At 41.1% G+C, this 13306-nt stretch overlaps 1 protein-coding gene across 1 annotated transcript in view; it reads left to right on the top strand.

Annotated features, from left to right (window-relative positions):
* The window catches only part of PCSK2 (proprotein convertase subtilisin/kexin type 2), a 294044-nt gene that overhangs the window by 159363 nt on the left and 121375 nt on the right, over positions 1-13306 (top strand). The window contains exon 5 of the mRNA XM_019626211.1: positions 5641-5678. Coding sequence (XP_019481756.1) covers positions 5641-5678 — 38 coding nt within the window. The remainder of the gene's footprint in view (positions 1-5640; positions 5679-13306) is intronic.

A 13306-nucleotide genomic window follows, 5' to 3' on the forward strand; every position in this document is an offset into this window, starting at 1 on the left:
AATTCCTAACTTCTCCATTATTTTGATCACCTCCTACTGCAGAACAAACCACCCCCAAACTGAGTGGCTTTAAACAACCACCATGTTGTTATCTCTCACAGTTCTTTGGTTGACCAGGCTGAGCTGGACTGTCTGTTCTGCTGCTGGTCTATCTGGGTTTTAATGCAATTGGAGTCAGAAGGCAACTGGGACTGGATTCAACTCGGGGCTCCCTCCTATTCCATGCAGTCCCAGTCTCCTTACTCCACATGGTCTCTTCAGCAAGGTAGCTAGATTTCTTACAGATGGCTCAAGGCTCCCAAGAACAGGCATTCTAAGAAGCAGAAGCTGCCAGCCTCTTTAAAGTCTGAACCTGGAATGGACAAGCATCACTCTGCTACTTCTGTTGAATCAGCAGTCTCAGGCCAGGTTCCAGAGGAGGAGAAATAAATTCTGCCTCCTGGTGCAGAGAGAGAAAAGAATTGGTGGCAATCTTTCATTCAACGTGTACTTATTCAGTATGACAACTGAAGAAAAGAAAGACTGCCAAGTAATTCTCTAAATCTACTGTTGAAGAATAAGATGAGCACATTTGGGACAACAGTGGCCTCCCGTGCAACGGGGACAGGTCCAGATGCTAAGCAGCCTCTTACTATGCCTCTCAGTTGGGCATCTCTGCCCCAACACCTAGAAATAGGAAGTAGTGAAGGTGAGGCTGGGAGCATCAGTGCTGTATTTTCTCTCTTAACTGCCTAGACATGTGGATGGCATGGTATCATTTCCCAGATATTCTCTCAGCAAGATATCATTGCAAAACAAGATTAAAGACACGGATGCTGTCCCTGACCACTAAGAACAAAATAATGTAATATTTTATAAGCATTGGCTTTTTATATTTGGGCCTATATGGCAAATATTATATCATTTATATGTGGAAAGTTCAATTTGTGAACAGCCAGCCCAGTTTATTTTTTTAAAGTATACTTGACATACAATATTATATTAGTTTCAGGTATACAACTGTGATTTGACATTTATATACCTTACAAAATGATCACCATGATAAGTCTAGTAATCATCTGCCACCATACAAACTAATTATGATATCATTGACTATATTCCCTATGCTTTGATAGCCCAGTTTTAATAGCTTTTCACTCCTCTCTGATTGCCCAACTCAAAACTCAGCTGCTATTCCCTCTGGTAGATCCAGTGACTTGCTTAATGCTCAATAAATATTTTCTGCCTTCAGTCAGGTGCAACTTAATGCTATTTCCATATAGTACACATCACTAGGAGAGTTCCTCCTGGATTAACTATTGCCTGAAGGTGCAGAAAACATTTATTAAGGGTCTACTCTGACATCCCAAGCAATGAGATGTCAGCAAACACTCCACTTAATGATGACAATTCATTCCTTTTGTTGTAATGGAATTATTTAGTGTTGGGAATTTGACCTGGAAAATGAAATGTAACCATAACAAGACTTGGGTTGGTCAGGAGTTACCCAGCCTAGGCATGATTCAGGGCAAGTGACTGGCTTTCAAGGTCAAAAACGGTCAGGGATGGCATGGTCAAGGCCTTTAACCGATATCAGATGGAGCCAAGAAAGTAAGATTGAAGACCAGTGAGGTGGGGCCAGATAGAGTTTCAAGCTGAAGTAACAATAGAAACTAACATTTATTAAGTACTCACTATGTACTAGGCACTATTTAGTATTTTGGAAACATTGTCACAATTACTCTCTAATGTTAGTATTATTATTATTATTTGCATTTTGCAGATGAAGGAACTGAGGTTTAGGGAGGCAAGGAACTGCCCAAAGTCTCACAACAAATCCTAACCACCATCCTCAGTGCTTGAAACCTGCCCCTTGGCCCTCTTTTTCTGGTGGAACTTTGTGAATGGGATCTTATCCATGTAAGTCGAGATCCAGACAGTCACCCACACCCTTCCGAGAGATTTAGAGCTCTGCATCACATAGAAAAGTACCATATTCTCTCCTAATTTGGGCTTCATAGGCCTCAGAAGTTCCAGTGGGATGTCTGTTCCAGTTCTTATTGCTGTGTAGCAAATGACTCTGACACTTAGCAGCTTGAAGTAACTATTTTGCTCATGATTTCTGTGGCATAAGAAGAGCCTGCCTGGGCAGTTCTCACTTGAGGTCTCACATTCAGCTCAGGTCAGATGTTGGCTGGGCTGTGGTGATCTGAAGGCTCAACTGAGCTGGACATCCAAGATGCATCATTCTCAGGCTGGTGGTAGATGCTGGCTGCCACTGGAGTTCAGCTGTCAAACAGAGAGCCTATACATGGGCTTCTTACATGGCAGCTGGCTTCCTCTAGAGTGAGCAACTGTCCAAAAAAAAGGAGTAGGTAGAAGATGCCTGGACTTTTCTGACTTATCCTTGATGTTATACAATGCTGTTCTACTATATTCTATTGTTAGAAGCAGTCACAGTCCACTCAGACTGAAGAGGCAAAAATAGAGCTACCTCTAATTGGGGAGGGGTGGAGGGTGACATTGTCATACTGTAGAAAACCACATGGGATGGGAGATATTGAACCACCACCTTTGAAAAATACAGTCCATGCACTGAGGTCTACTCCTCATCAACATATAAGTCAGTGGGGGTGGTACAAGCAGCTAGCTTTCTTGGGACAATGAAGGGAACTGAGCTTAGGACCAGGGTCCTGAAATGTAATACATTTCAACTAAACCCTTAACATTCTAACTAGGAATATGTTCATGGAGCTCCTTGCCAATTCCATGAGGTCTCTAGAACTGTCAGAGCTTCCTGGAAATTTGAACTATTGTGGATTAGACTCCAAACTAAAGACAGGATACCAATGGTTTATGAACAAAAATATAACCAACTATTTGTCATTTGCGCACCACATTCATTACAATTGGCTCGTGATGTGTCAATGCCCCCTGCAGATTGTGAGCCATAGATAGTTGTACAGCTCAGGTTTTGTGTCCAAATTGTCTGTTTTGCCAGGACCTACATAGTATCTGTCAGCATTGCTGAAAATAAAAATGCATGGAAAATAAGAATGATTACAGTACAAATATAAGAATTGAAAAATAGCTGATTTAGAAGATGTATTCAGTATATTCCCCTTCAAAAGATAATCAAATATACAAAAATATTAAAGTACTATGTAATTACCAGGTTATCATTTGAATGCTTTAGTTCATTATTATTTTTCTGAATCGTGTCTGTCATCCTTCACAATTCTATAAATAATCTTCTCTTTCTCAGACCAAAGTCTATGTCTGTTCTAATTGAATACAGCCCTCCCCTTAACCTAATTAAAGATCTTTTATTTTAATTAGGCTAAATTTATCTTATTTTAATTCTAATTTCCTTCTGGTCTCAAATTATCTCTTTGCTTCAATATTTTTCCTTCAGAAAGAAGGGACTACTACTTAGAAAATTCCTCTCCTAAACAACTTTCAGTATTAAAACATGGAGTCATGTTTTAAAACCTGACTCCCTGTTAAAAAAAAAAGGATTCTCTGTGTGTGCATGTGTGTGTGTGTGTGTGTCTCTTCTTTAACTTTTCTGTATGTTACAAAAATTTTTTCCTAACAATGAGTTCACAGAATTTAACCAATTTCAACAAATATATACAACAATTTAATTCCAACCAATATTCTAAAACTAAGTCAATTTTTAAAGCTGTTATGCTCTTCTGCATTATCCACAGAACTCTAGAGATATGGTAGATTATGATGTTAGAAATATCATTTATCAAGTGTTACTACAAGTAAACAGTTTCAATGAATTGTCGCTAATTTTGAAAATTGTTTTGCAAAGTAAATATCCCCATTTCAAAAATGAGGAAACTGAGAGATTATGTCATTTGGCCAAAGCCACACAAATATTACAGCATCTGAGCCTGAAATGGAACTTGGTCTGTTGGCATAGACTGTGCTTATCCCCAGCTTCTCTCACAGCCAAAACGGACCATCTCTGAATTGGGGTCCAGAACAAGAGTCTGCAAACTTTTAAAATGTTAGTCTTTACATCTTCTGACTCCTGTCCCGCAGTCTTTGCAAGGGGAGTGGGAGGAGAAGGAGGATGGTGGGCTGGAGGTGACCTGCTGTACTCTCCCGAGCTATAGAAAGCAGCCACGAGAACAGTAATTGCTGTAGGTGGCAAAATCAGTGGCTAAATGTTAAAGACGTTCTGTAAAACAGTGACTCCCCATCCAGAAAGGACTTAGCAGAAACAACATGCGCAACCAGAATAAAACAAAGGGGAATTTCTTTTTAGAGATATAGTGACCCTTGAAGAACGCAGGTTTGAAGTGCACGGATCCACTTATACACGAGCTTTCCCACTGACCTGCGCAGTTCAAGTCCGGGCTGTTCAAAGGTCAACTGGTGGTTGGAAATCTATGCATACAGAGGGCTGACTTAAGTTATATGAGGATTTTAATCTTTCCAGGCAGTTGGCGCCTCTAACTCTACGTTGTTCACGGGTTCACTGAATATATCCTCATACAAGTTCTTTTTTGCAAGACAAAGCAATAACTGTGACCTGGCCTTAGTATGCATGCAGGAAAGATGACAGCTAAGAAAGAGATTTAATAATACTTCTGGCTTTTAAATATTGCAACCCAATAGAGTTGTTAAACGCCACTGGGACAAGCACACCACACTGTTCTTGCCCCCATTATACTGAAAAGAAAGCAAAGAGAAGCCAAGCACCTTGCCTGAAGTCATGCAACCAATTGGCAGCATGGTTGGAATTCAAACTTGGATCTTTGATTACAAAACCTACACTCTTAACCATTATGCTAGCTGGTGCAGACCTGGCTGGTTTCTTGGAGGGCTGGGTGCTCAGATGTAACTACTACAAAAATTATATGTCTCTCAGACCTGGATGAGAGCTTTTCAATTTGCCCTTGATGTTCCAGGGTACTTTTTGAGGTCTATATGTCTGATGGAACCCAGCAGTTCATGGACCATAATTCAACCTTTGGAACAACTATTGAGCCACAAGGTAGTCCACATCCTTGTGGACTATTGAGCCACAAGGTAGTCCACATCCAGGAGACTCGAGATCTTGGGTTTCCTGGGAAGCTACGTTCTGGAAAGACAAGCATTAGCTCCCACTAGGGACACCTCACAGGAGATGATTTGCCCTTTGCCTAATCGCTTTTCTTGCCCAGTTGTGTTCTTTTTTATTTCCATGCTAGAGAAACCTCTTCTAATCCATTGTTGTCCAGGCCCTGTTAAATAATAATTACTTTTCCTCCCCAGGGCCAGTTTCATTTCAGAAGGAATGGCAGTTGATGTTTCAGAAATGTCAGGATTTCCACAAATCTCTCTTAGATCACTGCCCTAATGAGCCATCCATTTTGCAGCCACTAAGCCCCTTAGTGCTGACATTTATGGCAAAAGTATTATCCTGGGGCCCCAAGCTCAACTGGCTTCACTTCTCTGATCCATCTGGTGGCAGCTGTCTCTCCACTTGGGGGGTGCAGCTCACTCAGAATGGAAACGCAAGGGTAGGGCCTCAGGCACAGGTGCTCACCCCCATCCAAGTCTCCAAGTAGCAGCACATAAGGAGAGCATTATCTTGAGCAGCTTTCCTGAGAACAGTAGCAATTATTAACCTTTCATTCCTGTGCTGTTGTCTTTTCACAGGGATTGACTATCTCCATCCGGACCTGGCCTCAAACTATGTAAGTACAAGCCAACCTGTGTGGGGAGACACATACAACTTAAATGTTCTGGCATCCCTCATTATTAGGAACACACATGTACATGTGCACACACACACACATGCATGCACATAGGACATGCACACTGTAAAACATGCATGCATGCACACTGAAACTGTCCATCTTGTTGGAGCCACAGCTCAGGCCAGAGACAGACAAGGCATGGGTCCTGGCAGCAGAAAAAGCTGGTAGCTTTGTGAGAAGAAAAGAAGGAAATTTGAGGTCTGATACAACAGCATGCCAAGAAAAAAGGTACAGGGAGGGGCAAAGAAGAAAGCCTTGGCAAGGTTTAAAATCAACTCTACCTAAGGATATTGAATTGAATATGAGCCATTTGGGTTTTTGCTGGGTTAAAACTGATGGCAAAATGCCAAATAGTGCAGCAATCCACATTGCAACCAGAGATGTATGAAAGCAAGAACATAATTTTTAAAATTATTTCTTCACTTACAAGTGCTGAACACCAACTGTCCCTCACAACAACATGTACAGCATTTAGTTTCCCTTGACAAGTAAGAAATATTAACAAAAAGTCATGGTGAACACTGTTGGGCTAGTAGAACCACATGCTCTGACTTTTGACACAGCAAGTCACACTACTTCCCTTATAAAACATACAAACCCTTTAAACATAAGCAATCACTATTTTAACCTCAGGAAGTATACTATTCAAACATTAGTGTGTTCACTTAAAATTTTCTAAAGTATTGCAAAGCTATACTTCTGTAACCTGCAGATCTATGTATAAAAAATGTTATTTTAGTACCTAGAGAGATCATATTTAGGAGAACACAGACTTCAATAGTGAAAAGGTGGTTAACAAGCCAAAGTGTTTTTGGGTCAACATTCTGGGTCATTCATCCTGGAAGTTGTGTGTCTACAATGCAAGAAGAAAGTTGAGATTTTCCCTCATGTTTAGTGCATTGGGCGTCAAGAAGCAAAATTAAGAGGAGTATATATTGGGCTGAGCATCTATTTTTAATAATTAAAAAAAGTTAAATGAATCATTGGCACAATCCAGTGTGCCCCCAGATAGACATGACAGAAATTAATCCAAAGCTCTATTCCAAGAGATGAGAATCCACTCCTGTAGATAAGACAATAAAGAACTACCTATGAGTTGAAGATTCTGCTTCAGTGGGCCTTCTGCAGAGTCTAAGGAAACACTTCTCTTCTTCCTGGGTCCTCCTTTCCACTGCAGAGCTGTCTACCTGGCTGTCCCGGTTGCTTCCTTAATGGGACTGCCTCACACAGAAACCTGCTTGCCTCTTCTAGTGCCCTCCCTTTCTCTGCCTCCCTAATGACTGCAGGGCCTTGCAGAGTTCTCCAAAGGGGAGACTGAGAAATGTGTCTTTTGCTTTTTCTCCAAGGCTCTGATACCCAGTGGACTTTCCTTACGTACAGAAATAGCAGGGATAATAGCCTGCAGGGGCTGGCAGGTTCATCCTCAGAGGGCTGACCCCTGCACACAGGCATTTTTATCTTCCTTCCAGACTGAGCTGCAACTACACAGGGTTCCTGCCATCTCCAAGACCCAGTACCTCACAGAGCAGCCAACAGGGCTCTCCCCACTTTCACAAATTAGTGTTGCTTCATCTTGAGCTTCTAGGACTTCAAGGTGAGGTGGCTGCTAGTCGGGCTTTCAAACTGATAGCCCTTTGTCTCCCTCCTGCCAGTCTAGCCCCAGTGAAGGGCACTTACATGGAGATTAACCTGGGCATCCTTCCCTTCTCCCTGCCCAGCCCAGGTGTTTTTCCGTGACAGGCTGCTCCCAATGCCAATTACCAGATTAAAAGAGATAGTAACTCAAGTGGGGAAAAAATCCTCTGGGGCTCTGAAGAAATGCAGGTACAATGCTAATCGACAGTTTGATTCATCTATCAAAATCCCTAATCTGAAATTGGAAAGTGAAACATCCAAATTGAAAGGTACCAGCTCCCTTCAAATCTGTAATATCAGAATATACCTGAAGAACTCTGTGATTCTATAAATGTTGTGGGTTTTTTTCATTTTTTCTTTATTTCTTTGCAAAAACATTTTTTTCTAATTAAAAAATACATGTTCTCTGTAGAAAATCTGAAAAAGCATAAAACAGATTCAAAACTAGCTGTATCACCATTCTTAATATTTTGACATATTTTGAACTTTCATTTCTATGAGTATATTTTTAATGAAATTTTACTCTTGTTGCATATATAGTACCCCTCCTTCCACTTGATATGTCATGAACATTTTTATATTATTCAATAGTCTTCAAAATATGATTATAAGGGCTATACAGTATTGCCTCATGCTGTAATTTATTTAAACTTGCCAATACCCAATTGTTGAGCAGCTTGGTTGCTTCCAATAGGTATCTCCCTCTAAGAGAAAGAGTGACAGATAGTGTCAAGGGTAGTAGAGGGACCCCAAACCATAATCTGTTAAGGACATCTGAAAGAACTGGGGAAAAGACAATTTAAGAGGCACATACAAGGTCTGACAATTAAGTTCGCGAACTCATCCTAGAAAAAGTGCTACATACCTCATTGCTGAATATTATTATGGTCACCTTCGAAGTACCCCCCTTGGAAAGCTATGCACCGACACCAGTGCCAAGTCCACCCTTCAAAGCAATTTTGGAACTCTTTTTCTGGAATAGCCATCAGAGCTGTCGTTGTATTACCCTTGATGTCCTGAATGTCATCAAAATGTCTTCCTTTGAATATTTCCTTTATCTTTGGGAAAAAAAGAAGTCATTGGGGGCCGGATCAGGTGAGTAGGGAGGGTATTACAATACAGTTATTTGTTTACTGGCTAAAAACTTTCTTACAGCCAGTGCCACGTAACCTGGTGCATTGTTGTGATGCAAGAGCTATGAATTGTTGGTGAAAAGTTCAGGTTGTCTAACTTTTTCATGCAGCCTCTTCAACACTACCAAATAGTAAACTTGGTTAATTGTTTGTCCATTTGGTACAAATTATTAATGAATAGTCCCTCTGATATAAAAAAAAGGGGGTTAGCAACTTTGTTGCAATAAGTTAGCAAAGTTAATGTCAGACCTCATACATTAAATATGTTTTCAAATATTTTAAATTTTCCATGTGGGATGAGGCATTCAATTTGTTCAGGAAATTCTACCAAAAAAATTCCCACCAATGGGTGACAACTGTAGGAGGAAGATTTTATTTCAGTTAAAAGAAAAACTGTCTAATGATTAAAATCAGGTTAATAAAAGGAATTAGCTCTCTGAGGAAGTAATGAATTCTCCACACCTGCAAACATTCAAAAGGAGGGTTGGTGGCCATTTGGCAGGGATATTGTTGAGACAACAACATCTACACTAAACTTAAACTAGATATCTAAGAATTGAACAGAAAACGTAAGTTTTATACAAAACTGCACTTCCATCCAGAGGAAGTTCCATGTCTTCAACATTTATCAAACACTTGGAAATTATATAGTGTTTGATAAATGATATAGTATTTGACAAAGAAATTATATCTAATTACACATGACTGTGAAAATTTTCTGTCTTTGGTATAGGTGAGAAAATTGACATCCAAATATCTCATTGTTACTGCCTCAGCAGAGAACCTGAGTCTGACTGTTTTTTTACTGGCCTTGGTGTCTCTCTCACCTTGTGTAGAGTTAAGAATGACAACGTCGAAACTACTAACCAAATTTATCTTCTTTATTTTTAATTAATAATTTTATTTTATAATTAACAGAATGAGGATGGCAAGTGCAGTCGACCTCCCCAGGAGAGCAATGAAATCAGTGGATGGTGATAAACTCGAAAATTGTTTGAGCAAAGGATTAACAAGCAGCTTCACACCTTGTTAGGTGACTTAATAGCTTGGATGTGATGAGCTATCCCAGGGTCTTTCTAGTGAAATGTACTTTGGGGAGGTCTGTGTTTGGGTTCCCCCAGCAGACTCTGAGACAAGGGTTTGAGTGCAAGTAGTTTATTTGGGAAGTGATCCCAGGAAGCAAGGATAGAGGAGGGAATGAGACATGGAAAGGAAGGCAGCCAATAAATAATGCATTACCAAACAAGTTACCACAGGGAGCAGCTAGAATTTCATCCCACTGGGGAATCTGGGAGACAGTGCAGAATATGTCTGCCAGAGTTATCCCACACAAGATGGCTGTGATATTTATAAATACCACAGGAAGCTGGGATATTTATACAGCAACTCCTGTCAGTCATTGGTTGAGGGCTGGTCCCGGGGGATGTTAACACTCCAGCACTTCCTACCTTCGCACAGCCCTTGGCAAAGCGATGCAGGTACAAGCAGTCAGGATTCACTAGGGACATAAAGGTGATAGACCAAAGGTGTATGCACCGACTGCTGGCAACATCTGCCACAGAGAGGATGACTTGGAAATTTATAAAGGTTAAAATAAACAGAAATGTGCAGTGTTGGGAACATTCCTTTTTGCTACTGATTATGGTCAGTGAGAAGTGAAAAGCCTAGGAGAGGTTCTAAGACAAAGATAATAAAAATTTCTTTATAATCAAACCAGGTAAATGTTTCCCAAAGTAGAATTATTTTCAAAGCTTGTTTTTTCCATGTGCTAATAGAGAAGAGTAAGAGTATACTGGTAGTCTGGTATTCTTTCTATTTAAACTGGGAATTAAAATCCTTTGAAAACTGCAAATCAATATATAAATGTGAGTCATTAGTGTTAATTTAATTCAACAAATCTACATTGAATCTGTTGTGAGTTAGGAGCAAAGGATAATAATAGCGGCTTGTATTATTAGTCTATTATTGTATGATTGAATTTAATATGAGGGATGCAGTCCCATGGTAAAGGCTCACTGTTACAAATAATTGAAATTCTCCTTTTCTATCCCAACAGCAATAACATAAAATCAGTGTTGGCCAAGACACTATTTTAGAACAAGTCAAAATCAGAGTTCCTTTACCCCATCCTCTCTGTGCAGATGCCTGGATATATGCTCTAAATGCAATCCAATCGCTGCGTATTGGACCTGCTATGTGTAAGTCCCACAGAAGGTAGAAAAGCCAGACACAGGTGTTCTCCAGTGGAGCCTGGGGTCAGTAAGGACACAGATGTGGGATGTATCTCACAGGTGACAGCCAGGCAGGCAGAGAGGTTGTTCATCTCTACTGTGTGGCCCTGTGTTCACAGCACTGGTCCAAGCCCAAGGATCCTTCCAAGAATAGAGGGGGACTTCTCCAAGAACATGAGAAGTGTGACCAAGGTTGCAGCTCTACCAGAGTGGGCATAGGTGGAGCCAAGAATCTCCGGCTTGTCCCAAAGCCTGTTCTGCTAAAGCTACAAATGTGAAAGAAGTGGCTTGTGGCTCTGTAAAATCCAAGGAGACTCTTCTTGCAGTGGGTGGAAGTTTTCTCCGAGGCAGACCTAAGACAAGGATTGGAAGGCAAGTAATTTATTTGGGAGTAGATCCCAGGAAGCACTAGTTGGGGAGAAGGGAAGCAATTCCAAAAGGGAGAACAGCCAGGAAAGAGTTTGTTACAAAGCCAACCTGAGGGCAACAGGAGCATAATCTCACCATGGAACTCTGGGAAGTAGTGTAGACAGAGATGCTTCAGAGTTATCCATCAACTCTTGTCAATCACTGGTTGAGGGCTGTGCCCCAGGATCAAGCACAAGGTGGGGAGGTGGGTAGCTTAACTGCCCAGCTTTTCTGGCCTGCCCATCATACAAGCACAATAGGATCAGTGGACAGAGAGTCTTCAGGTGAAGAGTTGCAGGTGCTGACAGTTAGAAATTGGCTGGCACGCAAGGGTAAGGTTCTGATACTGTGACAATAGCAGAAGTTGAATAAAACCTGAGTGTGACACCAGGCTTCCTAACTCATAGTTGCACAACCTTAGACTAACCTACAAAATCTCTAACCTATAAAATCTCTTTGACCTTTAATTTCCTCATTTGTGAAATGGGCAAAATGAACATCAATTTTGCTGTGAGGTATCATTGAGATAAACCGTGTGTATCGGGTCTGCCAGATAACAGATGCTCAATAAACAGTCATTTCCTTCTCAAAAGGGCTGAGATTACAACCTGCACAATGGCAGGTTGTCCTGATGGAGAAGAAGCAGGAATACGCCACAAGAAACCACTGCAATTGCTCAGTGCCCTCCCCAAAGTTCTCAAAAGAGAAGAAAGTGTGCCTCATTTACACTAAGTATACGATCATAAGGCTAGGAAAGCAGAGACCAAAAGCAGAGGTTACCAAAATAAATCTCAAAGATTTATTTGAAAAACAAAATATTTATTTGAAAAAAAACCAACCAAACAAACGAAAAAACAATCCAAGCAACAGAAGATAAAGAGAGAGAGAAGTCCCATTGCCCATGGTCAAGGATGCAACGAAGAAGGATGCTCCAGAGACAGCAAAATTTCTCGTCTACTCTTCTCTGCCTCAGATCTTTGAACTAAATGGATATTCATGGATATTCATAAGGGAGGCCTAATGCCCAAGATGGCAATTGTAAGATATTGTAAGATGGCAAGTTTTCCAAATGAAGTTTTCTCCAGGCTAAGGAAATTATATCTCCTGACGTGTAAGTGATCACAGAGTGGGGCACAGACTATTGCCCTGATGGGCCACTTCTTGAACTAGGGCCTCCATCTTTCAGCATGGAAACTGTGGGTCACCCTCTGAGCAGCTTCAGTATCCTGTTCTGAGAATCTGAGCAGATTCACATGCTCTTCCTTGAGTTATTCCACAGCTTTTTGAACGCAGCAAATGTGGGAGATTGATTCACTCCAACTCCTCATCCTTCCCTAAACCTAGAGCTTCTGTCATGGGATTTTGCAGAACCTCCCTCTAAAAGGGGGAAGTATATTTCCCACCTTTTAACTTTGGGTTGGGCCATGTGACTTGTTTAAAGCAATAGAATAATATGGAAGTGTCAGAGTACCTGTTCAACGGTCTTAAGAGGCCTTATGTATTCCCAAGTGCCTCCACCATCACCACTAGCAGAGCATGCCTGTGCTAACCCACTGGACCCAGGAGGAGGATGAGAGATACATGGAGAAGAACTACCCCAGCTGCCAAACCCTGAAATAAGTCAACCTACAGAACTGCATGCAATAAGAAGCAGAGCTGCCTAGCCGAGGAGCCTTGCCGATACCAGCTGACCCCCAGATAATCCCTGGGAGCAAGCCAGCCCAGCCATGATCTGCAGAACTTCCCAGCTTAGCCCAGCCACAATGATCTTACTCTTAGCTGAACTGCAGACTCATAGGTGATATAAATGCTTACTGTGATATGCTGCTGACATTTTACAGTAGTTTTTATGCAGCTGTTACAGTGATCCTTGCTGGATCCCCTCCTTGGTCCTTCCACAGAAATTGATGCCCATCCCAGCCTAGGGAGAATATAGATTTCTCTGGCCCTAACCTAGACTTACTGAATCAAACTCTTTAGGGATAAGCCTCATAACATATATTTTTTTAATATTCCCAGATTTTTATGATTAAGCTTATCATTCATTTTGGCACTTTATTCATTCATTCAATCATTCATTCAACAATGCTATTCACGGATGGGAGAAGTGGATGGAGATAGTCTCAGAGACACAGAGGAAGAACTGAGGGTTGCTAGT

This window comes from Hipposideros armiger, unplaced genomic scaffold (genome assembly GCF_001890085.2).
Source record: "Hipposideros armiger isolate ML-2016 unplaced genomic scaffold, ASM189008v1 scaffold_663, whole genome shotgun sequence".
Classification (NCBI taxonomy): Eukaryota; Metazoa; Chordata; class Mammalia; order Chiroptera; family Hipposideridae; genus Hipposideros; species Hipposideros armiger.